Source organism: Onychomys torridus, chromosome 1 (assembly GCF_903995425.1).
Source record: "Onychomys torridus chromosome 1, mOncTor1.1, whole genome shotgun sequence".
Lineage (NCBI taxonomy): Eukaryota > Metazoa > Chordata > Mammalia > Rodentia > Cricetidae > Onychomys > Onychomys torridus.
Window position 1 is genome coordinate 128,982,687 of NC_050443.1, and position 27,446 is coordinate 129,010,132.

The window sequence follows — 27,446 nt, forward strand, 5'->3', positions numbered from 1 at the left end:
CACACACACAACACACACACACACACACAACCTGCCCCAACCATATAATAAAATTAAATTCTAAGGACTTGAAAACCAATAGTATTAGTCTTCTCAATCTGTCAAGAAATTTTCAACTTCAAGTTGTGTGCTATTAACAGAACTGTAAAATCAGAACCAGGGGCTAGCTCCCCACCAAGCTTTACCAGCTAAAATGGCTGACCTTGATTGTCAACTTGACCACATCTGGAATCAACTAAAAAACCCAAGCAGCTGGGCACATCTGTGTGGAGGAAGAGAGGTAGGAAGACCATCCCTAATTCTGGGCCATCCTTTCTAGCGGCAGGGAGCCCACACAAAAGGACATGGAAGGAAGCTTTTGCTTCTCACCTGTGCACCCTCTCCCTGAGACATTCCTTCTCGTATTAGAACCTGCTTCTTTGGGATTCTTTATGCAGACTGTAGACCAGCTGAAGCATCCCTTGTGGACTCTAGTGAATTCTTGGCCTTTTTGCCAGACACTCATTGTTAGGACCAGCAGGACCACAGCCTATAAGTCACTCTAATGAACCCCTTTCAATACATATAAGGCATTCTATCTGTTCTGTTTCTCTAGAGAACCCTAAGGCCCCAGCACTCTAAAACTTTCAAACATTCATCCTGAGAACCTGAAATCTCAATAGGAAAAAGGTTTCTGAATGACAGTTATTCAAGTAGCAAAACAAATTGCTTGGATGTTATGAGAAAGTTAATCTAAATTACAAGACTGTTCAAAGGGACTCCTTTACCTTACAGACTAGGTGGAACATGTGAAATCCAGCCAAACTATTAAAACGGAAGCACAAAAGGCTGGTGTCATCACAACCGCTGTGGCCACATTACACGGGATATGGCGCCACCTTGTGGTCACTCTTAAACAAACCACTTGTTACCAGAGCAATCAGCCTGTCCTCTAACTTCAGTGGGAAAAAGAGATCATTCTAGTCTACAGGAGCTTGAAACAGTAAGGGTGTTTTCAAACGTCCTCAAAGAACACCACATTCTGTCACTTTTATAATTTTATTGATTTTTTTTCCTCTTCACATCTATTAAAATAGAAATAGCACATGAACAACAGCTGCTTCTCCCCAAACCTCAATTCAATCGATTGCCTCAGAAAGGCCATCAGAACAGTGTCTCTCAGGGATACAGTCAGTGGTATGCTGCTTGCCTGCCTTGCCCTGGGATCAATTCCCAGCGCTGGAGAGGAACGGGACAAACACAAAACCCAAACCCACAACACTGCCTCTTCCCTCCCCTGAAAACCCTGGAGACCCACAAGACACAGGCAGTCAGCAGTCAAGGCCGTAGCCGACTCCTGGCCGCTTGCCCCTTCTCCTCACAACCCCTTCTTCCATCAGGTAAGCCTGGGCTGGGGCTGAAGAACAGTCAAGGTCTACAGTCACCCCATCCACGGCGGCCAGTCAGGGGATTATCTCCCACACTCCCACCCCAAACCATCTTTATCTGCTTCTTTCAAAAGTGTTGCTTTCAGTTTCACAGCACAATGGGTGCAGTGTCCATTAACCTGCCCGAGAAGTGGTTTGAGCCTGACACCATTCCTGAGCTAAAACTGAGGACAAGCAAAGCTGTGCCTTCCTGCCACAACATCAAGTACAAAAGGGCAGGCTCCAAAGGCAGTTCTGGGAAGCAGCAGCCTCTCTTCCAGCAGAGGAGCCAACACTGACGGTATGAAGCAGACATCGGGTCTGGGGAGAATGGAGGGGAGGACACGTTTATTTCCCCCTCTTGAACTTCCCAGCTCCCCCAGTCTTTGATTTCTTCTTGGCAGGCCCCTTGGGTTCTGGCTCCTTGCGCTTAGCTGAGGAGAGTGAGCCGGTCACCTTGAAGAAATCATCTAGGCGGCCCTGGGTGCTGCCCTGGCGGCTCTTACTCAGTCGCTTGACCCCACTGCGAATTCGCTCCTCAGAAAACTGCTTTTCCCCACACATGAATTTGACCAACTCCTCTTCATTTGGCTCGCTCCACTTCAGCTCCACAGACTCGGGGTCCAGTACCTCAGGCTCCAGGAAGAGCTGCTGAGCTTCCTTGTGGAGCCAGTTTTCTGGAACAGGGTACTTGTTGGGATCCAGCCGCCGCACGATCTCCTCAATGCTCTTATGCTTCTGGATGAGGTCCACAGCCCGCTTGGGCCCAATGCCCCGGATGCTCTCACAGTAGTCACTACCCAGCAGGATGCACAGATCTACGAACTGCTCCTGGTTCAGACCCAGCTCCTGCAGGACTCGGCTCAGGTGGAACTCCTGAATGGGCAGCTTCTTGGCCTCACTGGCAGTCAGATGTCGCATCAGTACGGGGCTGCCAAAAGTGAGGCAGTCCATGTCCTCCGTGGCTGCAGCATAGACTTTGCCAGCCTTCACCAGGGCAGCGCAGCTGGCCTCAGCCTCACTGGGTGCATCAAGGTACGGGATGCCCATGAGACTCAGCAGGTGTTTGCACTCATCATTGTGTTGCTTGGTGACCTTCACCAGTCGCTTGGTGAACTTCTCCACCTCCTCCTCTACCCCAGCCTCCTGGGCCTGCTGCAGCTGCTTCTCGGCCTCGGCACGCCTCTCGCTTCGTTTGGCCAGCTCACCTGACTTCAGCTGTGGTGGTTTGCCATCGAAGACATAGACAGGCTTGATGCCGTTCTCCATCATGCGGATGGTACGGTAGAACATCCCCATCAGGTGGCTGGTGGTCTCCCCTTCCTCGTTCTGCAGCACATCTCCACCCTGACGAACAGCAATCAGGAACTGGTAAATGCTCATGGAGGCATCAATGGCCACCTTGCGACCGAAGTAGCTCTTGATGTCATTCTCCCGGATGGCACTGGGAGCCACATCGGCAATTAGTTTGGCAAGGCCTTGAATTCCCATGGTAACACAGGAGCGATGGCTAAAACAAAGAAAGAAATAAGAGGGGGATCTTGGAGGACAAAAGGAACAAAGATTATAAATGGCAACACCCACCAATTTCACATTTAATCAAATTTAATGAGAAAAACAAGACTCCATGTCAGCAGAAGATGCAAAGATGAACAAGATGCATCATTTTCAAGACATCTACAGTGCACCCAATTAACACCTCCTAAGTGTCAGGAGGTGATCAGGTGCTTTGGGGAATGAGACCCTGGATGTCCTTGAATAACTTAAGGGCTCCAAACAACACAACAGCACATCCTGTTCCACCAAGAATGACTTCAACGTCCATCCTCCTCAAGGATGACAGAAGACAAGAGTGCTTGGCTCAGCGTGAAGGACCTTGAGATCCTAACAGCAGAAGTGTGCCCTCAGGAGCAGGTAAACACCAGCCTTGCAAATATGGCCATGTCTCATTTGTTGTTTCTCTACAGCTATCTAAGTGATGCAGCAACCCTGAACGAGGACCAGGTGGCTGGCTACCTCACACGCCGCTACCCCTCCCTTCAGCACCCCCTCAGAGTTTGTTTTTTGCAGGGTGTGGAGGAGGTTTAACTCCCCCTCTGTACTTTTTTCCTACCACTAAGTCTGAACCATGAACCTCATGACTCCTACCACAGGTTCTGATTAAGGGCTGGCAAGCTGGACTCACACAACCCAATACTACAATTCAAGACTTGTATGTGGTTCAAGACTTCCATCACATTATTCCTGGGGCAGTATTTCCACACTACCCTCACAATTTTTGCCCCTCTCAACTGAAATAGAATTTTCCTTCATCTAATATTTTTCTTTAAATGGACTCTAATGAAAATAAAAGGGAAGGGGGGGATATTTGTGAGTGATGGCACACACCTTTGCAGAAGGTGTTGAGACAGGGTTTCTCTGTGTAGCCTCAGATGTCCTGGAACTCACTCTGTAGACCAAACTGGCCTCGAACTCACGGAGATCTGCCTGTCTCTGCCTCCTGAGTGCTGGGATTAAAGGTAAATGCCACCATTGCTGGGCAATGGCACATGCCTTTAATCCCAGCACTTGGAAGGCAGAGGCAGGTGGATTTCTGTGAGTTCAAAGCCAACCTGGTCTACAAAGCTAGTGCCAGGAATACACACAGAGAAGCCCTGTCTTTGGGGGCGCAGGGTCTGCATATATCAGTCATTTTCTTGTGTTAAATGCATAATGAAAGAATTTTCTAATATGTAGTTTACCAAAGTCATTTTGCTTGCCCAGTGATAGTGTTTCCACACAATAAGAAAATCCTATCAATTCTTTTCTGAAACCTAAGTGATACTTACACTCCCTCCATGCGCCCCCGCCCCCCCAAGGCCAAACACCTCAGCACACATGACAACACAATCTACCTGAGCAGTTCGGAAACCTAATGAAAAGCCCTGCCTCTCTCTTTTGCTTAGCTATGTCTTCTTCCTGCCATCCTTTCTCACTTCTTCCTGGTTTGTATTATTGTGGTTCCCCCATGAAAACAAGCAGCAAAAGTTCAGCCTTAGAGCTGAGGATTGTAGCTCACTGGTACAGCTGAAGTTCCAGGTTGGTGCCCCAGCAACAGAAATCAAATAAAATGCCCAGCTTTGAATCCAGCCACCATCCGTGAAACCACTTGGTGTGTTGAGCGTGTGTGTAACAACAGGGACTGACTGACCTAGGACCTCACACGTGCCAGTGCTCTACAGTGAGCCACATCTTCAGCTCTGTGAAACACAATTAAGTCACTTATTCTGTGGTCTTATTTTACAACTCAGAAGAATTTTTGTGGAACTGGTCAAGCGACACACCAGATGGAAAGCACACATCACCAGATGCTGTGCCGATGTTCCCCATTCAACCCTCTGGGTCACACTTCACTTACTGTTTTGCTAGAGTAAGTACAAGACAGTACCCATCGCGTCACACAGAGGGGAACCTGTTCAGTCCTGACACCATCTCAGTCCTACCCCCTTCCAGGTGGCAAAGTCTTAAATGACTGTAGGGAGGATAAGAGTCCCTGCCCCAAGGTCAACTGATCAACAACCGTATTAACTGGGTCCACTGTTCTTCAGAATCTTTCAGACTTCCTTTATCCAGAAATGTTCCTAGGGCTTTTCCAACACCCCCCTCGGCCAGAAATATAAGAAAGCACAGTGTCTCGGGGGCTGGAGAGATGGGTCAGGGGTTAAGAGCACTGGCTGCTCTTCCAGAGGACCCGGGTTCATCTCCCAGCGCCCACATGGTAGCTCACACCTGTCTGTAACTCCAGTTCCGGGGCTTCTGACACCCTCATACAGACATACATGCAGGCAAAACACCAATGAACATAAAATTATAAAAAAGAAACCAGCTACAAGCAACATAAGTACAGTGTCTCCTGACAACAATAACAACCCCACTCCCACCCCCCCCCCCCAAAAAAAGAAAAGAAAGAAAGCAGTGTCTCGTGATGTCAGCAGACCTTGGACCCATTTCCTTAAAGGTACAAAGCCACCCCGCTCCATACTCCTCACAAGGGCCCCTGAAGAAACAGGCTCTGGTCTCTCCCGGTGGGCTGAGGTTCTGCTTCGGGGTCCCGGAACTGCCAGCTAACAAGCTCTTGGCCTCTCTCGGACCCCGCTTCTCCCCCAAACCTAGCAATACCCTGATAGCCGTCTTCCTCTCGCAGTACCCCGCAGACTCAGGCAGGAAAGGGGGCTGAACAAGTCGTTTCTAGTGCTTTTGGTACAGGGCCTTAGTCCTCACAGGGGAAGGTTATCACTTCCTACCGGTGGAGACCGAGGCTCGGAGCAGCGCCAAAGGTCCGGCCGGGGCCGCCTGGTGCTGCACCCGCGATACTCGCCGCTCTCAGAGTCGCTTCCGCAAGGCCTCACCCTACCTCCACTGCCCGAAGCGTCGGCAACTAGTGGTAGTCTGGTGTCCCCAGCGTCCTCAGGACAGTGCCGAGCCCGCGCTTCTGATGCCGAGCCAAAGCCTTTTTCAGCTTCACCGCCTTCCAAAGCCCGCGCTCCGGTCACGTGACCCTCCGCCGCGAACAGACTCCAGGGAAATGTAGTGCAGACCCCGCCACTTCAGACAGCAGCTTTTGTAGTGGGTCTTATTTTCGGGAATAACGGGTTAAAACAAAGATCCTGCACTACCCTCCCCCACAGTCCAACCCCACGCCACTCACACCAAGTCCTTATAGTACCAATTACCGCTACACCTGGAACCATGGGACTACAAATCCCACAATGCCACGCTGGAGGGACCACATCCTCTTCCTGTTGCTCAACGCGCTTGCTCCTGCCGACGTGTTCTTCCGGTGGTGGTAGTGGACCGGTGGTTTATCCTGTGCGGGGCAAAATGGTGAGATGGTGGGAGTTGTGGACTAGGCTGTGGGCCAGGATTCCTGGGTGTCCGGTCCACACCGCGTTCTTCCGCGGAGCCCTCAGCATTCCGTGTCCCGAGGGTGGGTCGCTGCTGGAGCCCATGTTTGACTTAGGGGACGGGAAAGCCAGCCCCTTGTCATGATTTCTCAGACTGAGGTTTCCATCACAATGGACTTATCATATCGTTGATTATAAGGCTGAGGGGCGTGAGGGTCACTTTGAACACTTTCGCGCTTTTATTTCTCTTTCCTGTGATCAGTTATCGCTCTCTGGAAAGTTTCCCCTGCTGAACTCATCCTGTAAGGCCCTTGGGTAAATGTCATTACCTGATGAAACACTTGCAACTCTCCCGGGCTCTTGTCTGTCTGCTGGGAGCTCTCAGTCTCTACGCCTCTTGCCACGTTTCATGGACTTCTTTATCTGCCACGCCTCCTAGTGACTGCATCTAGTTCTGGGATGATGTCTATTCATCTTTGTATTCCTGTTGCCAAACACTGGGCCTGCAATTGGAGGCTCCATAAATGGCCGCAATTGTCTTCGGCTTTTTTAGGGGGGCAAGGGGAACATAATTGTTTACTGAATTGAATTCCTGTGTCTCTTAGAACAATGGGTTCAGTTTACTTCTCTGGAGTTGTTATGTTCTGGACTTTAGAAGCATTGGCTGGCAAGTGACAATAGAAGTTAACATTTGTACAGAACTTTACGTGTATAGCCCTTTCGTGGGCATTATCTCATAATCTTCTCTGCAACCTTCGGAAGGAAACAAATACCTATTGAGCAGTTACTCTATGCCGGGCAGTAAACTAGATGTGTCAACATTTATCATCTTTCTCCAATCATGCATCAGATCTGTGAAACAAGTACTGTTATAACTACTTAACTCAAACTCCAGTGATTCAGTAAAGCCAGAATTATCACAATGGTCTTCTGCCAGGTGGCCCCTGCGGTTCCCACCTAATGTAGTGAAAAGAGTTCGGAAGTAGAACTTGAGATCTGGGTACTAGGCTTTGGCTTCCTGCACAGATTAGTGCTTTAGAGTCTGGATACAAGTCCAAAAGCAATGGAGATTGTGGGCAAGCTTTTTCTTCATGTGTTTTTTCTCCAGACAAATCCATGATTGTCTTAGTGGTCACTATCTAGAAAATCCTAAGAGCCATTTGTCTCTATCCCTTTCTATACCTGAGCCTCTGACTCAGCTTCTCTTCTTATCTCATGGAAAGAAAAGCTGCCACCTCCATGCTTTGTTACTGGTTTTTGTTTGTTTTTTCCAGTGCTGGGGATCATACGCAAGACTTCATGTATGCTATGCAAATGTTCTACCACACAGCCTGCCACATCCCTACTTTAAGATGTGATTGTAAGGCTGGAGGTTTGGTGTGCAAGCTAACCTAAGTTTGGATCCTAGAACCCATGTTATTTTTAAAAGCCAGTTGTGGTAATCCCAGAACTCATAGCAAGATGGCAAATGGAAGCAGGAGAAGTGCTCAGAAGCCTGAGGGCCAGCTAACTTGGAGTTCATGTCACAGTGACCCAACCCCCCCCCAAAAAAAAACAACAACAACAAAAGACCTTGCCTCAAACACAGCAGAAGGTGACTCTCAGAAAGTTGTCCTTTAACCCCCTCACAAATTTAAAAAGAAAGTGAGTAGGGAGGCTGACCTTCGAAATGGTTCAGCAGGTAAATACACCCACTGTGTCAAGCCTGGTGACTTGAGGTCAGTCCCTGAGATCCACATGATGGAAGGAGAAAACCAGCTTTTGTCCTTTGATCTCCCCATGCACTTGATAGCTGCACCCACACAACATGCAGAGTGGCTAAATTTATAAACTTCAAAAATGTTTACACATATATACCTACATATGTGTATAGACACACACACACACACACACACACATAAAATTATTGGAATTTCCATTCCCATAGTGAATCACTTGAAGGAGTTCTCCATTTCCCAGCCTGAAGTATGCCTCTAGCAGTCGTAGTAGTACAGGGCTGCTCCAGACTCTCCCCAGATTGAAACTAAGATTGATCTTCTTTCTTCCCTAGGAGCTCGAGGCCATGAGTAGGTACACCAGCCCAGTCAACCCGGCTGTCTTCCCACACCTGACTGTGGTACTTCTGGCCATCGGCATGTTCTTCACCGCCTGGTTCTTCGTGTATCCTTTTACTGAACAGCCAGGGAGCCAGAATTAGTGGCCAAAGAACTGAGGGAGAAACCACATTGGGTAACTACACCCTGCTACTTTTTTCCTTTAGGTGGGGTTAAGACAAGGTGAGTATAGGAGGAGGCTGGTGATGCCCAGGGCAGGCCATGGCCCTGGTTTCCAACTTTACGTTAGCTCAGTTTGTTCTTGAGACAGGACTAAGGTTCGAAAGGTGGTTTGTTGGTATTTATGGGGTTGGTTTTGTTTTGAGACAGGGTCTCACTCTGCAGACATGGCTGACCCGAAACTCGCAAGGGTCCACCTGCCTCTGCCTCTAGAGAGTGTTTGGATTACAGGCGTCCACCACTGCACCAGCAGGAAGGTGATTTAAGCAAGGATGTGCTCAGGTGTCAGGAAGTCCAGTGCCTAGTCTTAGCTGTCAGTCTTACCATCAGTAAGATGTGATTAGAGGTGATTGGCCTAACTACTGTGGGCTTCTTTTCCTTGTGGGTGTTAGAGGTCTGCTGTGGAGCATCAGCCTATGTCATCTCTTGCACCCCTCTGCCTGGCTGCACCAAGCCAAACAAGCCTCCCAGGAAGCCTGTTTCCCCACATTGAGTGATCCTAGACAGCTCCTTCACTGTAGTCCATCTTTGCTTGTCTTGTTTTTGTTTTTTGAGACAGGGTTTCTCTGTGTAGCCCTGGCTGTCCAGGAACTCGCTCTGTAGATCAGGCTGGCCTCGAACTCACAGAGATCCGCCTGCCTCTGCCTCCCAAGTGCTGGGATTACAGGCGTGCGCCACCACTGCCCGGCTCTCTCTGATTCTCCTTAACTGTCCTCCTAGCTACGAGGTTACCTCCACCAAGTACACACGTGATATTTACAAAGAGCTCCTCATCTCCTTGGTGGCCTCACTCTTCATGGGTTTTGGAGTCCTCTTCCTCCTGCTCTGGGTTGGCATCTACGTATGAGTCCCCAAGGGTAAGAGCTGTAACAAGATGGTACATGCCTGAAGAAGCCTCCTACAGCTATATCAGTGGGTCACGGGGATAGAAACACTGGGGTACATCAGGACTCTCCCCACCCTCATGGGGATTTGAGCCAAGTGTGACCTGGTGTGTCAGTTCTGAGTTCTCCACATTACTCAAGGCCTCACTCAAGCTTTGGGGGATACTTGGTTACTTGGTAGGGATGTGGGTGAGGGCTACCTGTGTTTTTACATCTGCATTCTTCCAAGTCATACTAGTGACTTGGAAAGGATCTGGGAATTAAAACAGATAAGCACCACACAGGATACTGAAAATCCATTCTGGTGACCATCTTCAGTGACTCTTGCACAGCCCTTGTGCTCAAGGAGCACAGGGCCTCGGGGAGGGGCTGTAAAAGAAGGTCACTGGGCTCATTCTTAATTCTGCTTTCCTCTTCCAGGTACCCACCAGGCAGCTTCACCAAGTCCCTGCTTTTGTAAATTAATTTTTTACCATTGCTACAAGTGTCCCACCTGCTGTTTATAATAAAGACAGATGTGTGACAGACCTGCCTTGTGTCCCTTCGGGGTGGGGGCACTGGGGTCTCCTTGGCTGTTAAACTCCCACCCTTTTCCACTTCTTGGCTGCCTTTCACCTGATGCTGGGAGTTTGTGTTCTCTTCATGGGCCGGGGCTGTGTGGCGGTGTCCTCTTGTCGTTACTTTGAGGCTTACCTGTCAATAGAAAGGGTCCAGGCCTGCTTTTAAGTTGTTTTCGAACACACTTCTCCAGTCAATTTTACCCTGGGCCAGTCTTCTCAGAACTCAGCCATCCTTCTTTGGGCTATGGTCCTCTAGGCTCAACCTGTTCCCTTAGCCATATTCTTTCTAGGTGGACAGTGGCATGGAGAAGGTTTGCTGGAGGTGTATGTGGCTAACCCAACCCTCAGATCCAAGAATGAGTTGCATGAAGATCTGGAGTAGCTCTGGCCCTCTGGCGTGGGGTCAGGATATTCTAGGCCCCTCAGAAACTAGATTCCAGCCAGCTTGGCCTGAGATGGCTCCCCTTCCATCAGAACAATCTCAGAAAGACACCAAGAGGCAAGTTCAGATACAAAGCAGTATTTATACATTTATTTATATATGTATATTTACTTCAGAAGAAAAGGCGGTTTCGGGACAGGAAGCAAGTAGGCCCAGTGGCTTCCCTCTGCATTCCTCAGAGTCAGAGTGAGTACATGATAAATAGGAGTCAGAGCTCAGGGAGAAGATGGGGAGTTAACGGCAAGGGAGACACTATGAACACACAGGCCACTAAGGGGTACATCATGGGCAGGGGTCTGTCCTGGGGGACCCTATATACAGCTTAAAGCAAGGGGGAGATTAGCCCAGTGGCTATAGGAACACACCAGAAGGGAGAGAGAAAGGGAGGACCAGCCAGGCTGTCAGCTTCCAACCTGTGGCCCTTTTACCTTCCCCAAACCCTTTTATACTTGGGGCTTAAGGCGACTTTGGTCCAAGGTTGACCCTCTCAAGCAGCTTGGAGCCCAAGTTTGGCCCCAACTCACACTGAGGACCCCTCCCCAGGTGTGCAAACAGGCAGCTGCCAATGGGCCTAGGCTGGCTGTGTCCAGATGGACTCCAGGGGGTAGTGGAGGGTCACTTTCCAGTAAGGACTGAGGGGCCACAGTCCAAGAACACTCCCCCCTCTGGTGAGGGGCTCCAGCATGCTACTGAAAGCAGTGGGGCTGGACAGTCTTAAGGCACTGCAGGAAGAGCTACCCTGTGGAAGGGCAGAACAAAGTGGTTTAAGGCAGGCATGGCCCCTTGTGCGGAACCATGATTCCTATGGTAGAATGAAGGAATGGAGCCAAGTCGGGGAGAACGCTTCGGGGCAAGGTGTCCCTGCTGTTTCCCTGTCCTGAGGATAAGTGCTTTGAGATCCACGGCAGGACCCACAGTTCAAAGGCTTCTCGGACTCAGCTCCCCTATGGAAAGGCCTCCCATTTAGAGCTGAGAATGGGAGGTTGGAAAAGGCAAGGCCAGGTGTCCACAGGGCCAGAATACCACAAGGTAGGAGCCGTTCCCTTCCCATTGCTGACCCCCATGACACGTGGCCGAATGACTGCAGTACTCCTTCCAGGAGCTGCATGGGACCCCGGAATGCTGCAGGTGCTGCTGAGAAATGCTGAAGCTGTCACTTGAGTAAAATCTTTTAACCCAGACCACCACTCCTCTCCTGGGGGTGGAAGAGGCGGAGATGGGGCCCACCGAGCATGGATCCAAGCCTGGAGAGAGGAACTTTGATCTGGGGGGGCCGGGGTTTTCCTGTCTACTAGTGTCCCTCCAAGCTGAGGCCCACTCAGCTTTCCAGCTCCTTCCTCCTCCTTGCTGCCCTGGTTTAAGTGCATTTAGTAATTACATCATTAATAAAAGTTATCTGCATCCACCTTCCGGCGGAAACCAGCCTACTGCTTGCAGGGGTTCCTGCCCCTCTGCTCAGAGAATGATCGTGTTACTAACTCCATCATGAGCTTGGGCAACTCCCAGGAACACAGATCTTGGGAGCTCATGAGGGCACCTCCCCTTCTAGAATACTCCAAGTTCAGGGGTCCAAGGCTTACCTGACCTATGGGCCCCACTGGTTCAGGTCTGTGGGGGCGGCTCCATCAGGCACCAGTCGACTTAAGGCATAAGGTCAGCTTCTCCAGCCATCCAGGGCTGGCCCTGACTGCCTCAGGGATTCTTAAGAGCTAATCTCTCCCAGGGAGAACTCTGCTGAACCAACCACATTAAAGCTTAGAAATCCAGGTCTAGTGTAACAGTCAAACCCCAGAAAGTCTACTACCAAGCTGTCCCTCCTGGGAACAGCATAAAGGGTGAGAGTTATCAGCTCTCCATGGACTCATGGGATCCAGCTAGGTGTTACAGGTCTGGGTCCAACCCCCATGGGCCTTCTCTCCACCACAGCTCATAAGGAAAGGCAAGGAGAGTGGGAGTGGACCAGTCAGGGCCGCAGCTTCTTCCCCGTGCCTACAGGGCCTCTACATCCAGCCCTCCAGCAACCATATCTAGACAGCCATGAATTGGTCCTGTGCTGCCCCAAGGAGGTGGCCAGGAGGAAGGCCCCAGATGCTGGTCACTCTAGCCCCCTCTATGCTGTGTGAGGGTGACCAGCTTGCCCAGCAGCTCCAGTGTGAAGATTTCCAGTCTCCCCCATCAAGGGGAGGCAGTGAAGAGCAGAGAGCTGGCCTGCAGCAAGTTCCAGTGTAACACATTTGCATCCAGTGTTGAGGGCCCGGGGAACCGATCCTGGCCATGGCACTGCCCCGGGAGACAGCTCAGTCACACAGGCGGTAGAAGTGGAAGTAGTAGTCTGTGGCCGGCTGGATGACAGCCTCTGAGCTGCAGTTGGCCTGGCCCTGTGCGTAAGGGATGTGAGGATGGGTGAGGTGGTCGCCCCAAGCCCCACCCTGCTTCGCAAAGCCCTTACTCTTCTCCCAAGCCCACACTGCATAGACATGCCCTTTGCCTCTGTGGGCAGGTGGGCCTGTGTGCTCACCAGCAATGCCACCCGGAAGTGGTATGTGAATTCACGGAAGGACAGGATGGTTACTGGCCACTGATGAGAGGTGCCCTAGAGAGAGAAGGAAGAGAAAGGTCAGGGCAGCCTTGCCCTAACGATCATTCCTCTCACCGATGGCCACCCTCCACGTCCTGCCTTTCCTAGCCCTGGCCTCCCTTTGTCTTATGGCTCCTTGTGCTCTAGGCTTGTGTAAGTATCTCATCAACTCTGCCCACAACTGCTACCATCTGCATCTCAGACAGGAAACAGTCACTTGCCTCCCTCAAGATGCACATATGGCAGAGCTGGGTTCAAACCCAGGTCTTTGTGGCTATCTATCACAGTATGGCATGGGGGCCAGCCCATGAACAGCTTACCTATCTTACCTGAGGCTTTGACTTGGCCTGTGTTGTGTGGGTTTAGGCCAGAGCCCCATTGCTAAAAGTGACTCATGGGCTGTCCCTCTGCTATTATGTGTCCCTCTTTGTAAGGCCACGGATCTCCTCTCCTCCCTTGGGACCTCATCTCTCTTCTCAGCTCAAGGTATTTCATGCATGTCTTCTCTCCCTCCCTGGAGAACAGGTTCTTGGAAGCACAGGGAAGGAGACAAGCGAGGCCTTCACAGATACTTGTTGAATAAACACAACTGAGCAAAAATCGCCATGAGCTGGGCTGCAACAGGACCTCAAGGAAGCCTTCTACCTTGAGCCCAGGGCTCTTCTGACATCATCTGTCAATCACTGCCTTGCCCTGAGTATGAACGTTGTGGACTCCACACTTGCCTCCTGGGGAGTGGGGGGTGGGGAGCTCAGCTCTGCCTGCAGTGGGCACTACATGCTCATCCCAGATCAGTCCCTATAAGCTCTACCCCCTTAGCCACTGTCACAGGAGATGGAGATGCCCAACAGAATGGATGAATGAAGACTGACATGCATGGCCCCCTCCCCCAGACACAGGAGCCCAGCTGGGTGTATCCCAGTAGACACCCTTGCACTCTGCTTTCCATCATCTGGTGATCACTGAGCCCTGACCAGTGCACAGCTCCCTCCCTGCCCTTACCTGGGTGTCCTGATGGGGGTGAAGCCTCTGCAAAAAGCCCCCCTCCTCACAGGGCTCCTCCTTTGACGTCAGGCTACACAACACCACAGACACAGGGGCAGAGGAACTAGGGAATAAGAGGGTTAATGGAATGGGGTGCCCATCTGAGTAGCTGTAGCTCCCCCATCTCCCACACAGCGAGTCCCACCAACCACCTCGTGTAGTCCCAGTGAGGCAGGGGCTTGTAACCCCCCAAGCAGCTGTGCCCCTCTTCAGCCTTTCCCCAGGCAGCCTGGGCCCTCCGTGTAAGAAATGTAGGGACCACTGAGCTTTGACTTTTCAGAGGCTCTGGAGGCCTGCTTCCTCACGGTTCCCTCCCTCCTCTACACCAGCACTTACTTCATCTGTAGGGTCAGGCTGAGGTGCAGTGGGGTGCTGCTGCTGACAGGGATGTGGTAGGTGAAGTTTCCAAGCCTAATGGGGCAAAGATAGTACCTCAGCAAGGCCACTTTGCCAGCCTCCCTCTCTCTTCCTCAGCCTCCTTCTATACTGAAGCCCTCAGAAACCTGGAAAGGGGCTGCCCAAACTTGTGGGAAAAGTCGCTCCTCCAAGGGCCACGATCTGAGCATGCAAACTGCTTGGACTCGTGGCACCTGAGGGGCCCTCCTAGGAGTGACAGGAGGGAGCCCGGCCTACCTGCAGGCATCCTCTGGCACACAATACTGGGAAGTAATAGGCATGGAGTTCTCCAGCAGCTGGATGGAGGTCAGGGATGGCACTGGGTCCGTGAGAAGAGAGGCTGTTGGGCAGCGAGGAAGGGGACGGGGTGGGATGACGGCCCCTAGGACTCCCCCCCGCCACCTCAGTGAGAGCAGTAAGTCGGCTCCCCAGACCTCACAACAGGATCACACCACACCCTTCTCCCTGCTGCTCTAGAACCAGCTAGTTCCCATGAGCCTGAGGTCTGCCTCCTTCATAGAACCAAGCCACCCAGAAGCAGGTAGAGGTCTTTCCTGGATGTACAGGAACGCGTTCTCAGGCCTCTGCTCCTGGCCACACACATTTCTTCCCAGCCCTGGGCTCAGAAGGGGTCACCCTGGCAGCCAGAAACCAGCCATGGAAGGGCAGAAGAGCTGAACACACAACTGGGGCTGCCTCCAGCATGTGGTCCTGATTGAGCAAACCCACTACTGAGGAGTCACAAGCAGTGGGGACTTGAGGATGTGTGTGCATTTCGATGTCTCGGGCTTGCTGCTGCCCAGTCCTTTACCCCAGGAGTGGGAAGCTGTGGTCACTGTCCTCTGAACATTTGCTTGACCTGTTATATTTTCAGTTCTTTAAGGCATAAACCCAAGGTCTCTAGCAGCACCCACAATACCCTAGGAAGCCACCTGATACAGACACAATGACTTTCCTCATAGGCAATCCCCAGATGTCTTTCAAAGATGGTTCTATGTCAACTCCTCTAGGGAAGCCTTCTCTGGTTGCTTCCCTCCTTGGTCGCCTTAGACTAAGCTCCCTCCCTACTCCTGGAAACCTATCACTTTGAGGTGTCTTCACCTCTGCACACTCCGGCAGATCCATGTGTGTCTCGAGCATCATGCATGTCTCGGGCATCCACGGGGCAGAGGTGAGCTCCCCACCCTTGGGGTTGCCCCACCACTTTGAACATCTGTCTCTGCACAGCCCACAGTGTCTAGGTTTTTGTTTGCTAAGCCACAAAGTCAAACTGAGAAAGCCCACATCTCAGGGTAGAGACACTGGCTAAAGCTACCAGGAGCCCAGAGAATATATACAAGTCAGCCTGAAAGAACCCCCTGGTGCTAAAAAGAGATCTACCTTGGTTAAAAGCAAAGATTAAGGGTGAGGTCCTAGTACCTCACCCTCTCTACCCTGGCATAGAGACAGAGTGAACATAATCTGGAATTTGGCAAAGTGGAGACATCATTTTAGCTGGCCTGATGATGGGCTATATGACCCTTCACCTAAGTAAGTCTCCAGTTCCCCATCGGAACCACGGCAACAGTGCCTTCCTCATTTTGTCCGAGACAGGGTCTCTCATTAGCTGGAACTTCATCACATAGGCTAAGCTAGCTGTCCAGCGAGGCCCAGGGACCTGCCTGTCTCTACCTCCATCTTGCTATCCCTGGGATTACAAATGTGTGCCACCACACCTGGTACGTTCTAGGCATCAAACTTGGTCTTGATGCATTCAAAGCAAGTGCTTTGCCCCCTGGGCCATCTCCCCATCCAAGTTGTGAGGACTAAATGACATGATTGGCATGCGGCTTCAGGCCTGCCCCCTAATGTCTGCTGACTGACAGTTCTGTGCCCAGGCAGCCTTGTGGCTGGGCCGGCTTTGAAGAGTTGAGAGCGGCAAGTACCTAGCTGGCCCTGGGTCTGAGCAAGTGGGGCAGGACTTGGGCTAGGTTGAGGGGCTCCTCTGCGGGCACGACTGTGGAGACCGAAGCTGGGGATGTTCTTGCCCTTGCTCTGCCCGCCAGGAAAGGGGACCACAGGACTGGCTAGAGGGTCCAGGCTTTTGGAGTGCTTGGAATAGCCGATGCCATTAGCAGAAATGCCCCAGGATTTGGCTCTGATGTTGGTGACTGGCAGCGGGGCCATCTGGCTGGGGCCTATAGACAGAAGCAAAGATAAGCTGAGAAAGGAAGAACCAGTTGCCTCCTGTCCTGGGCTTCTATGAACTCTCTTGTGTTTTCTGGTTCCCTTGCGGGTGTCGACCCCCCAATCTCCAATCCAGGAATCCCTCCCACTTTCCCTCTGGGGTCTTTCTCGGGATGCAAATAATACCAAACACCCTTGCCTACCCTGGTCCTGCCCCTAAAACATCCATACCTGAGTGGTTGGGGCTGGGGCTGGGGCTGGGGCTTGGAGCAGGGGTAGCTGTGGGGCCAAGGCTAGGATCCGCAACAGGACTGGAGGTGGGAATGGAGCAGCAGACGACGGGGCAGGGCTGGCTGGAGCACAGGTCCAAGGTACGGAGAGCTGGGCCTGAGGCTGAACTGGTAACTGAGGAAGCCAGAAGCTCTATGAGCTGGAGGAGGAGACTGGAGCCCCACACCCAGCCACCTGCCCCACCTCATCCCTCCAGACACACACCCAGCAGCAAAGAGGGCTGTGTGCTTGGCATGCTGGTGGTCATAGAGGACTGTCGGAGCTGCGTGGTCCCAAAGCTCTGGCTGGACCTGCTAAGGAAGGGTGGGCTGAGCTCAGAGGCACTGGGAGAGCCTGAGGTCAGGGGGTAGGAGGGCTGGGGGTCCCAGAGAAGCAGGGGTGGGCAGGAGGTGGTGGAGAGGGAATGGGGAGCAGAAGCAGGAAGGAGGGTAGCAGGAGCCAGAGGAGGGAGGGATGCTTGGTCAGACACATACCACGGGCACATGGCCTCACTCCCCCCAGGATGCTGGGGCCGGAGCAGGGCCAGGAGACAGGAAGTGGACACGGCAAGAGAGCTAAGAGACAATAGAAAGATCAGGGAGACAGGCACAGGGGAGGAGAGAGAAAAGACACAGTCAGAGGCAGCCCCAGGAGCTGGGGCGTGACAGTGACAGACAGAGCCCAAGGTTCTGCTCTGGCCCCCCTTCCTGGCGCCCCTTCTTCCTACAAGTGTTCTCCAGATGGACTACCTGAAGGAGTACTGAGCAGGCCAGAGAGGGCCTGTAGAAAGCATCCACTATACAGGAGACCTCCCCACGCACCCCAAGGGCTCTGGCAGACTATAAGCCTAAGGTTGGACCCCGTTAGAGAGAGACGCCTCTGACCCAGGCCACCCTCCATTAGTCCCACCTGGCCAGAGAGCTTAGCAGCAGCCCAGTTTCTAGGGACATACCCATCAGCATCCACCAGGTCCTCTTCGGAGCGCAGGCTCAGCACATACAGTGTGGACATGGACACCACGCTGGGAGCCACAGAAAAGGGTTCACTGTCTGAATGCAAGCCACCACCTAACACTGCCTCTTTATGGCAGACCCTGGGGGAGGAGACAGACTAGGCAGCCCACCTTCCCCAACCTCAGCTGCTTGATTCCAGTCCACAGTCCTCCCCAACTCCAGGGCCAGGACCCAGGCACATCTGACCCACTGGGGTAGGTAGCTCTACCCTCTCTTCCAGCCTCCCCAGAATCTAAGAGGCAAGTCACCTGAAGGCCATGACCACCACCAGAGCAATGATAGTTCCCTGCAGGAAGCGCTGACTGATGCAGGCCTGGTCTGGGACCACTGGAGATGACTGGCGACCAAGAGGAAAGAACACAGCAGAAGATGGTGGACTTAGGAACCCTCCTTCCTTGCCCCGTCTCCCACCACTATTTTTCATGGTCAAAGGGAAAGGAAGCAGAAAGGGCCACAAGGCCAAGAGCAGAGAGGGGAGGGGTTAGAGCTGGAGTCCGCAAGGCTGGAATGGTGCCAGCTGGAAAGGGGAGGCCATGGAGCTAAGGAAGCCCTGGCCCTATGAGCCTCCCGACCCTGCACAGCCTCACCTTACTGGCCACCTTAGGGGGCCTCTTCTTGTGGGGGACACTGCCTGCCCGGCTAAACTGGCTCCCTGCATGGCTGAGTAAGAGGACAAGGGTCAGGATGCTTTCCAGAAGGAGGTCTCTCCTGCCCCCCAACCCCACCCAGTACCCCACCTGAAAGCGCCTGAGCTGCCAGTTGACTTGAGGCTGTCAAGGCGACGCAGTTTGGCCAGCTTGTGGCTCCAGCGCTCCAGCTCATCAATGCGAGTCTCCAGGTTGTCTGTCAGTTTGCACAGCTCCTTCACAGCCCCCACGTTCTCCATGAAGATTCGCTCCTGCCACAGGCAACAACAGCCTGAGGGCACCATCATCAGCCGGAGAAGTCCCCAAGCTTCGGGCTGGATGGGGGCAGGAGCAGAATCCCCACTCTCCACAGCCAACAGAGGCCCTAAAAATATCCCTGCCTGGAGGTGGCCTCTGCTCCAGCCAAGCCCTGGTTCACACAGCATATCTTTTGCCCCCTGCCTAGGCTAAATGTCTACCTAAACAACCTTGCCTCTCTCAAGTCAGAGCTCCAGCCCTTGGACCTACTCCCTCAGGTAGGTCAAATGTGTCATGTGTCTGTTTCTGTACACAAGGTTCATGACACTAAGTGCAGGTATTACCTTCATAATAAACCATACCTTCCAGTCTTGAGACAACTTCGGTGACACACTGAGCTATCCTCTTTTAGTTGATGGGGGTGGGGGAGAACAACCTCAGTGGGATTCATCTTGCCCTGTACCAGACAGCCTCCATCTTGTCCCTCCATCTTGACTACTGGCCCCCTTCCTGTGTGGTGGGGAGGGACTCTGGAGGCACTAGGAGGAAAGCTCTTCCTTCCTCCCTCTGCCAGCCAGTGCCCAGCTGTGGATATCGACCTCTCTGTATGCTGTGAATGTGTTGCTCTAATTTGGTTGATAAATAAAATGCTGATTGGCCAGTAGCCAGCAGTAAGTATAGTATAGGCCGGACAAGCAGAGAGGAGAATTCTGGGAACAGGAAGGTTGAGTCAGGAGACGCTGTCAGCCACCACCATGAGAAGTAAGATGTAAAATACCAGTAAGCCACAAGCCACATGGCAACTTATAGATTAATAGAAATGTGTTAATTTAAGATATGAGAACTAGATAGTAAGAAGCCTACCACAGCCATACAGTTTATAAGTAATATAAGTCTCAGTGTGTTTACTTGGGTCTGAGCAGGAGCTGGATTGGAGAAAACTCCAGCTACAAGCCCCCAGCTGGCTAGTCCCTCTGTCCCAGAGCTTCATCCAGCCCCCCATAACTGACCTTGTTCACTACCAGGAAGTTCTCTATGGTTTTCCCGTTGGCAAAGACTACATCTCCTGTGTCCTTCACAGCCTCAGGCAAGATCTCCTTCACTTCCTGTGCGATGACACCTGGGGACAAGCCAAGGGTGTGTTGTGTGGCTGGGGGTCCTGCCCACAGCTGCTCGTAGCTTTCTGGAGAAGTACCTGAGAGTTGAGTTTTGAGAAGCCCTGGAACAGGGGCTCCCTCAGACAACTGTTCACAGCCTAGAAGTCCCCAGGCTCAGGATGTGAGATTTATAGGGAAGGGAGGATCCTAGCAATATCTTAGGGGAAGGAGGTGGGGTTCTGAGAGGATGCAAAGTCTCTGAATGCTGTGTGACAAAGATTTCAGGCCAGGTGAAGCTTAGGATGATGAGTCCAGGGGCAGGGATCCAGAGACCTGGGAGGCATGATATTCCAGTAGCAGAGGGGTTAATATTTCAGAGGGCTGAACTCCAAAGATCAATGCAGGGGGTTCTGGGAACAGGTTCCAAGAGATAGGACAGACTAGCCAGAGCTTGGGGACACAGGCACATCTCTACCTGTCTCTGGTACGGTGGCCTCAATGCCTGCGCTGGCAGCGAACTCGGGCTTATATCTGTAGTGCACCAGCCGCATCCGCGAGATCCGTTTCAGCTGCTCAGTGGTGTCCACCTGCCAAGGGAGAGAGCCAATGCTGAACCCTCCTCCCCTCCTCCAAAGCAGGCCTCAGCTACAGCTGGATGGCAGCCTGGGGGCTGCAGTGTGGAAGGGAGACCCTGGTACAGAGGTACAGAGTCAGTCTCCCCACCCCTATCCTGGCATCCTTCCCACTGGTCCTACTCACCACCCACAGCACTGCCCCTCACCTATGGCCTCATCCCTACCTCCTGCACGTGCTCCTTGGCCCGCAGATCTGAAGGGTGCATGAGAGATCCCATGACCTTGACATTGCCATGCACAACCAGTGCCTCATCCGGCCGGTCTGTGTTGATGCCCACACGGCCATGGTGGAAGACGGTGTCTGGCAGCTGGGCCCGTTGCCACAGAACGTCACTGTCACTCTCAAATTGGCCTGGGTTAGAGGCCTACAGCAAGTTGGATCTGGATCAGTCTTGGAGTTAGGGGGAACTTCAGGGCCCTGAGAAAAGGGGAAACCCCAGGAACACCCTTCCTAGTCAAGTCTCCTTGCCCCACCATGTTCAATCAACTGCCCTGTTCATTGTGACAACATTGAGTCACTTGTGGGACCCGGACGACTACTAGGTGTGGTCCATCTTCATGCTTTACAGTGAAAAAGACCCTGCGGCCTAGATAGGGTCACAAAGCACAAGGCCACACAACCAGTGCCCAAAAAGAGCTACACATCAACCCAACCCCATCCTGTAGTATTTTCCCGATGCTATTTCTTCCAGCTCGAGGGAGAGGTATTGCCCCTGAGGGGAGATGACTCTCACCCGCACAATGATGCGCTCTGAGATCTGGGCTGCCAGTGTGTAGTTCTGGTTCTGTGCGTGTGCCTGGAGGGCCACCACCAGCATGAAATACCTGGGATATACCGGGGACTCAGTAACACTCAGGGGTGCCCCCAGCCACCTTCCCTGGGCCAGATGCCTGGGTACAGAGCCTCACTCTGTCATCACACACCCCAGGAGGTGGCGTTATCCCAGTTCTCCCAGAGGAGAAACATGAGCCTCCACTAGGGGGCAAAATTCCTCTCTGGGGCCACCACTAGGAGCCCCGGAACTGTTTTTGAACTCAAACGTCAGTCTTCTGAGCCTGAGTCCCTAAATCTGCCAAATATTTTGAACCTCAGGTTCCTCCTCTGAGAAACAGGCCGTTGTGGACCCTGCGCCTGGCTTGCTCCATGGAGGCCCCTATTTGACCCGTTGCTCGGAAGGGAGAGGCTCATGTGGCCATGTTGGCTTGCTCACCTCTGGTCAGGGTTGGGCTTGCCCTTCTTTCGCATGTTGTTGGCAGTGGTCTCACTGAAATGGAGCCGCCCCACGGTCACCTTTGTGACCTGCTCAGGGGGAAGATTGACCCTGCAGAGGATGAGCAGATGCTCAGGGAGCAGAAAAGGCAGCTGCCAGGAGCCGCGTGGCAGAGAGACCTCAGGCAAAGAGACCTCAGGCAAAGAACACTGTGCGTGCCTGTCCTTCTGTCTCCCGAGCCAGTTCTAAGATGGATCCTTCCAGGCACCACCCCCACAGGGCTGGACACTCACGTGACAGGGTTGAAGGGCCTCTTGCTTCTGTCTGACTGTGACTGCTCAATGTTGATAGACTGGTTCAGGGCCTCTAGCTGGAGAGGAACGGGCCCAGAGCACCTCAGGACAAGGTTCCTCACCTGGCCTTCTCCTCCTTCATCCCCTCGCCCTGGTCTGCAGCAGAATTCTGCCTCCACTTCCCTTTCTCACAAACTCAGAGGCCTCCCCATCCACACTCCACACTCCCAAGCCATTTCAATGACACACGTAGCCTTCATGTCAGCTCAGAGTTCATTACCTCCCCTACTTCTGTATGGTGACGTATGGTCACCTCCATGATGTCAGCACGTCACCCTGTCATCTGACTCCCTAACTTCTCCACGCACACCCATGTGTTTTCCAGTTAGTCATATGGCCCAGACCCATACCTGCACACTCTTCTCGCCCCCTCACACACATGCGCGTGCACACACACACACACACACACACACACATACACACACACACACACACACAGCACATCTCAGTCACTCTCACATACCCATAGCCTCTCTCATCTCTTCAGAAACAGTGGCTGAACCATGCCAACACGCCAGGCCCAGCCTGTGACAGCATTAGACACACCTTGTCTTGTCCCCAGGGAGCCCATGGGCTCCTGTAGCCACGCTATGGAGCCCCTCAGTCACAAAGGACCTTGGGGGAGGTTTCCCAGAGGGGCAGCAGGATGGAGTCTGCCAAGAGGAGTGGGATAGGACTGGGATGGGTCTTCAGGAGGACATCTCAAGGAGTGCAAATGTGGGTCCCAGGACAGATTAAAGCCCTGCGGGCACAGTTTAGGAGACAGTGGGAAGACTCTGGAGTCTTGGGAAGGAAGGGGTACACCACAACCACATGTGTCCTGGGGATTGGGGCCAGAGTGGAAGCTGATTGGATATTCAGACATGGGATGGGGATGGCTCAAGCCAAAGGAGAGGCTGAGGGCTGGAGGTAAGGGCTACTCCAGAGCCTCCAAACAGAGCCAAGTGCATGACAAGCTGAGGTTAGGAGGGTCCCTAGTTATCTGGTTTGAGTAGCCAGGACCCTGAGGTGGAACAGGGCAGAGGGACAAGTGGCAGGAAGTTTGGTCTGGCTCTGAGAGCTGAGGCATCAGTTAGAGGGCCAGAGGATGGGTCTTGGCTTGGAGGTGAAGCCTTGAGGTCTGGGGGGGGGGGGGGGGGGAGGCAAGGCATAAGGGAGATGGTGAGGTCCGGGCAGCCCCACATCTAGGTGGCTGGCACTAGAAGAAGTAGAGGTGGAGGGCAGCCATGAGATATAGCTGTGGGGTATCTCCTCATCACGTGTGTCCTGGAGGCCCCTGGCCCTCTGCTCTCCCTTCCCAGCCAAAGCCCAAACCTACCTTCACTCCATGCAGCTTCAGGTAGAAGCAGTCCAGCGGCTTGAGCCCTTCTGGCGTCTTAACATACTTGGGCTCACCCAACATGCCGATGTACACGGTCACCTGGAAGTGGTTCTTCTTCTGGCACACAAAAGCATCGTCACCCACCGAAAAGTTGAAGCCCTTGTCGGCGTCCACGCGGTAGGTGAGCATAGGCCTAGAGGTGAGAAGGGGGAAGGGAGCCTCACCAGTAGTCCCCCAAGCTAAATATGGAATATTGCTTCCTCCTACAGGCCCTGCTTCAATGCCATTACTTATTCTGTGTCCTCCAAGATCCCTCAAACCACCAAGGGGTCAGTCCCATTCTCGCCTGGAAACTAAGCCCCCAAGGGGAGCTGCACAGGTTTTTTGTCACATGCCTGGGGCCACCCACTGTTCTATGCTGGGATGAAGGAAGCAAGCCAAGGCTCTCAAGGCCCACCAGAAATGAGGGGACTCTAGAGGAAGGCCTTGGCCACCCTTCAGCACACTTAAGCACTTCCCACACACTGCCTGAAGCCCCCTCCCTTGTGGGAGATGGATGAAAGGGGCTGCATCTGCAGAGTTTCACTGTGGCTGACAGCTGGTTGCTATGGAAACGGTGGAACCAGGAGCCAGCTCTGCCTTGGGCCCACCCTGGCCCACCCTGGCCCACCCCCTTGCTCAAGGCCCCCAGTGACCTCATTCTGACTCCCACAACTGCCCCAGAGAGGGGAGTACCTCTGGTTTCTGACCTCCCCCTCAGGAACAACTGAAACTTGCCATCTGTCACTGAGACGGTGTCTGGAGCCCGTAGGGCACCTCCAGGGGCGGTAAAGAGAGCACTTATTGACTTAGGACTTGACTCATCCTCCACTGAGGTACCCTGCTGGACACCCACAGAAAGCCGGCCAGGGAGAATTCCTCTCCACTCATGAGCAAGTTCCAAGGGAGGGCCTGGTCTCACCCTTTCTGCCCTTACAGGGCTCACCCATCTGTTTGACTAAGAAAATACCAGAAAGTACCTGGGCCACACTGGGGACCTCTGCTGCTAGCTCTCTGGCCTTGGGGCCTAGATGGGGAGATAGCAGAGTGCCTAAGGAGCATGGAAATGTGAATAGAGGGATTTCTCTCCAGGCCATAGGGACTGGATCCCATAAACACCATCTAAATCACTTCAGTGGCCATCACAACTGGGCATCCCACCCCACCCAGCCCTGGGAGCTACAGGATAGAAACCCCACAGCTCAGGACACTCACTTTAGGAAGCCTGTCTCGGCCACTGTTCTAACAGGAGGGCCCCAATCATCTAGCTCCTGCTTGGCTAAGTCGGAAGTACAATGAGGGGCGTCATCTTCTGATGCACCCACTGGCCTTTAGGGGAGGAAGAAGGGTGGTCCCCACTGGGCTCTTGGCCTGGGGCCTGGAAAGCTAGATCCATGTGGTGTTGAGGAAGAAACAGGAACGCCCTGGGCAGCCGCACCCCCAGCCTCCCCTTCTCCTCCTCCCTCCAAAAGGAGGGGGCTGTTGTAGGAGCCCAGCTTATGCGAAGCCTCTTGCTACCTTCCGGGAATGTAGGAGGAGAACCTGGAGGAGGGGCCAGAAGGCATGCCTCCGCCCACTTCTCCTGACTTGGCTCCCAAGGCCCCTCCCTGGTAGATACCACTACCTTTGGAGAGACCTGGGCTGACCAGAGGCCCTGAAGCCTGAGCCCTGGGCCTAATTCTTCCCTGAGCTTGTCGGCTCTTCTGTCAAATGTGATTCTTTTAATGCCCAGAGCACTTGGGTCCTAAGCTGTCCCAAGACAAGGTGGCTAGGTGGCACAGGTCACTCACAGCTCCTTGTAGTTGGCGTCATACAGGGTTGCCCACTTGTTCTGCTGATGCGGCTGCCACTTGATGGACTGGTAGTTGGGGTCCAGGTAGGAGCCACTGAGGCTATCACTGTCCTGCAGGAGGCCTGGAGGGAGGGAACACCAGGTCAGATCTAAGCCCAGGGCTCCCACTCCCCAGCTTCAATAGCCAGTCAGTCACCTACCTGGGGAGGGTGCACCTGGTGGGTGCCAAGGTGGAGTCTGGACGCGGGCAATGCTGAGGGGCAAGGAGCTGGTGCCAGGTGAGAGTGGGCCCTGGGGAGGCCATGGTGGGGATGGAGCTCTGGTGGGGTGTGGGGGCAGGGCTGTTACAGTCCCAGGTTCCTGCTTGATCATTCCGTTCAACATTTGGGCATTGAGGGTGTTGGGGGGTGATTCGGAGTGCTTCCTCTTCTTCGAGGGGTGTGGAGGGAGCCTGGGAAGCAAAGGTGGGTACCATGGGGGCGGGTTCTCTCTCCCTGAGCCTTCTCCCGTGCAGTGCCCACCCCTCTCCCCTAGGTACCATTTCAGCAGGCAATGCCCAGCCAGGAAGACACTCCCTACAGGAAGCCCTCAGGTACCTTCTCAGTACTCTAGCCTGTCACTCAGTGTTCCCAGTCTCTGTCTTAGCTACAGTCTCACCCTACTCTGATGGAATCCAGGAGGGCAGGGGCCTGTACCTCCACAGAGCATCTGTATCACACAGAGCACCCTACAATTGTCACCCTCAGAAACCTGAGGATAAGCCGGTGGGTGGTGGTGGCAGCGGCGGCGGCGGCGGCGCCTTTAATCCCAGCACTAGGGGATCTCTGTGAGTTCGAGACTAGCCTGGTCTACAGAGCGAGATCCAGGACAGGCACCAAAACTACACAGAGAAACCCTGTCTCGGAAAAAAACAACAAAACAAAACAAACAAAACAAAAAACCCAAAAAAAGAAACCTGAGGATTTCAGTAAGTGGGCAGAGAGGCACTGGGGTCTGGATTAAGAATTCAGTTCTAGTTTCAAGTCTTGGCTCTGCCTTTTCCTAGCCCATGACCTGGGAAAACTATTTTGTTTTCTTAGAACCTCAGTTTATCCATCTGTGAATGGGGTAGCTGTCAGTAATCAGCTATGGCCGTAGGCCCTCCAAGCATCGCTCCTGTAGGGCCCCTGTTTCTCCCTAGGGTAACCCTGTCTCCCCTGCTCTCGATGCCCTGACTCCCACCCCACCTTCCTGCCAAGGAGGTTCTACCCAAGCCTTACTCAGCTCCATGCTGCTGCAGCAGCTGGTGTAGCACCTGAGTCTGCTGGGTGTGGTGGAGTTCGGGGGGCACCAGACCCGGCCCCATGGCAGCATAGGAGGGTACAGGGGCCTCAGCCTTCATGTAGAGGTCCCGCTGAATGACAGGGTAGTGAGGTGGGGGTGGCGGGGGTGGGGGGGGGCCTGGCAAGTGGGCTGGAGGTGGGGGCGGGTGCTCCAGTCGGGAAGGAACTCCCACGTGGCACAGAGTCTCCGGGGTTATGGTGCGCAGAAGATGGGGGTCTGAGAAAGAGAGGGGGACAGGAGTCAGAGACCCACCTCACCCACTCTCCCTAGGCACAGTCTCTTGCTCCCGTGCTCTCCTGAGCCATGCCAGGGGCTGGTGGGGAGACTGGAAAGCCAGCTACTAGAGTTTGACAGGGAAGTCAGACTCTGTGGAAGGGTGGCTTCTCATCCTCGCCAGCTCTCTTCCCTAGGCCAAGCCCCTCTGGAGATCCCCAGTCTCTAACTCCTTTGAAGCCTGAAGAAAGAGTTTCCCGGAGACCCCAGCCCAGTCCCCCACCCAGCCTCCTCCCTCCGGCAGCCCCACTCCCCGTTCCAGGGGCCAGCCCCCCCCCCCCCAGCCTGAGGGGGCTGCAGCTCCCTTTGTTCCTCAGGAAGCATTCCAGGGATGTTTTGGTAGGATAAACAGAACTCTTGACCCCTCTTTAGTCTTGCCCATGATCATTCTACTCTTGGCCACATGGGGGCCCACCGTGCCCCTCAGCGGCCTGTAAAGGTGGGCCCAGCAGCAGCCTTCCTCGGCTGTCCACTTACCGCCAAAGGGCGCGTCCATGATGGCTCAGGGGGCCAGACCGTGGCATCACCAGAGGGGACACTTGCTCTGAGGCAGGACCAGGCTCCCCACCCGCCCATGGAGGAACAATAGCCAGCGCCGAGGAG

General features: G+C 53.4%; 3 protein-coding genes across 6 annotated transcripts in view; 1 reads left to right on the plus strand and 2 right to left on the minus strand.

Annotated features, from left to right (window-relative positions):
• Positions 1-1,057: 1,057 nt before the first annotated feature.
• Fen1 (flap structure-specific endonuclease 1) lies at positions 1,058-6,011 on the minus strand. Of its 2 annotated transcripts, none has more exons than XM_036175799.1 (2): positions 5,800-6,011; positions 1,058-2,916 (listed from the first exon to the last, which is right to left on the minus strand). In XM_036175799.1, the coding sequence occupies exon 2, from the start codon at positions 2,895-2,897 to the stop codon at positions 1,755-1,757; it is 1,143 nt and encodes a 380-aa protein (XP_036031692.1). In that variant the 5' UTR covers positions 2,898-2,916; positions 5,800-6,011; the 3' UTR covers positions 1,058-1,754. The 2 variants fall into 2 exon arrangements, with proteins under 2 accessions (XP_036031692.1, XP_036031704.1); XM_036175811.1 differs by lacking the exon at positions 5,800-6,011 and adding an exon at positions 5,690-5,792.
• Positions 6,012-6,188: 177 nt separating this feature from the next.
• Tmem258 (transmembrane protein 258) lies at positions 6,189-9,977 on the plus strand. The gene is made up of 4 exons (XM_036175821.1): positions 6,189-6,269; positions 8,340-8,449; positions 9,283-9,419; positions 9,867-9,977. The coding sequence occupies exons 1-3, from the start codon at positions 6,267-6,269 to the stop codon at positions 9,407-9,409; spliced, it is 240 nt and encodes a 79-aa protein (XP_036031714.1). The 5' UTR covers positions 6,189-6,266; the 3' UTR covers positions 9,410-9,419; positions 9,867-9,977.
• Positions 9,978-10,510: 533 nt separating this feature from the next.
• Myrf (myelin regulatory factor) overlaps positions 10,511-27,446 on the minus strand; it is a 32,426-nt gene continuing 15,490 nt past the window's right edge. For 2 of the 3 annotated variants that reach the window (XM_036205087.1, XM_036205069.1), the window contains 23 exons: positions 26,507-26,786; positions 25,448-25,698; positions 25,246-25,369; positions 23,414-23,609; positions 22,036-22,112; positions 21,743-21,853; positions 21,266-21,356; positions 20,696-20,896; positions 20,372-20,483; positions 19,810-19,919; positions 18,653-18,813; positions 18,503-18,575; positions 18,164-18,252; positions 17,855-17,923; positions 17,397-17,477; positions 17,128-17,216; positions 16,864-17,037; positions 16,392-16,643; positions 14,704-14,806; positions 14,407-14,481; positions 14,029-14,134; positions 12,967-13,041; positions 10,511-12,826 (listed from right to left, as the gene is read on the minus strand). In XM_036205087.1, the coding sequence (XP_036060980.1) occupies positions 12,746-12,826; positions 12,967-13,041; positions 14,029-14,134; positions 14,407-14,481; positions 14,704-14,806; positions 16,392-16,643; positions 16,864-17,037; positions 17,128-17,216; positions 17,397-17,477; positions 17,855-17,923; positions 18,164-18,252; positions 18,503-18,575; positions 18,653-18,813; positions 19,810-19,919; positions 20,372-20,483; positions 20,696-20,896; positions 21,266-21,356; positions 21,743-21,853; positions 22,036-22,112; positions 23,414-23,609; positions 25,246-25,369; positions 25,448-25,698; positions 26,507-26,786 (2,981 nt within the window). In that variant the 3' untranslated portion in view covers positions 10,511-12,745. The remainder of the gene's footprint in view (positions 12,827-12,966; positions 13,042-14,028; positions 14,135-14,406; positions 14,482-14,703; positions 14,807-16,391; positions 16,644-16,863; positions 17,038-17,127; positions 17,217-17,396; positions 17,478-17,854; positions 17,924-18,163; positions 18,253-18,502; positions 18,576-18,652; positions 18,814-19,809; positions 19,920-20,371; positions 20,484-20,695; positions 20,897-21,265; positions 21,357-21,742; positions 21,854-22,035; positions 22,113-23,413; positions 23,610-25,245; positions 25,370-25,447; positions 25,699-26,506; positions 26,787-27,446) is intronic. The other variant, XM_036205079.1, reaches the window with a different exon arrangement.

Excerpts from the sequence above, each read along its gene's own strand:
- Fen1 (XM_036175799.1), bottom strand. The coding sequence starts at position 2,897 with ATGGGAATTCAAGGCCTTGCCAAACTAATTGCCGATGTGGCTCCCAGT.
- Tmem258 (XM_036175821.1), top strand. Across the intron at positions 8,450-9,282 it reads TTCACCGCCTGGTTCTTCGT|CTACGAGGTTACCTCCACCA; the intron begins GTATCCTTTTAC and ends CTGTCCTCCTAG.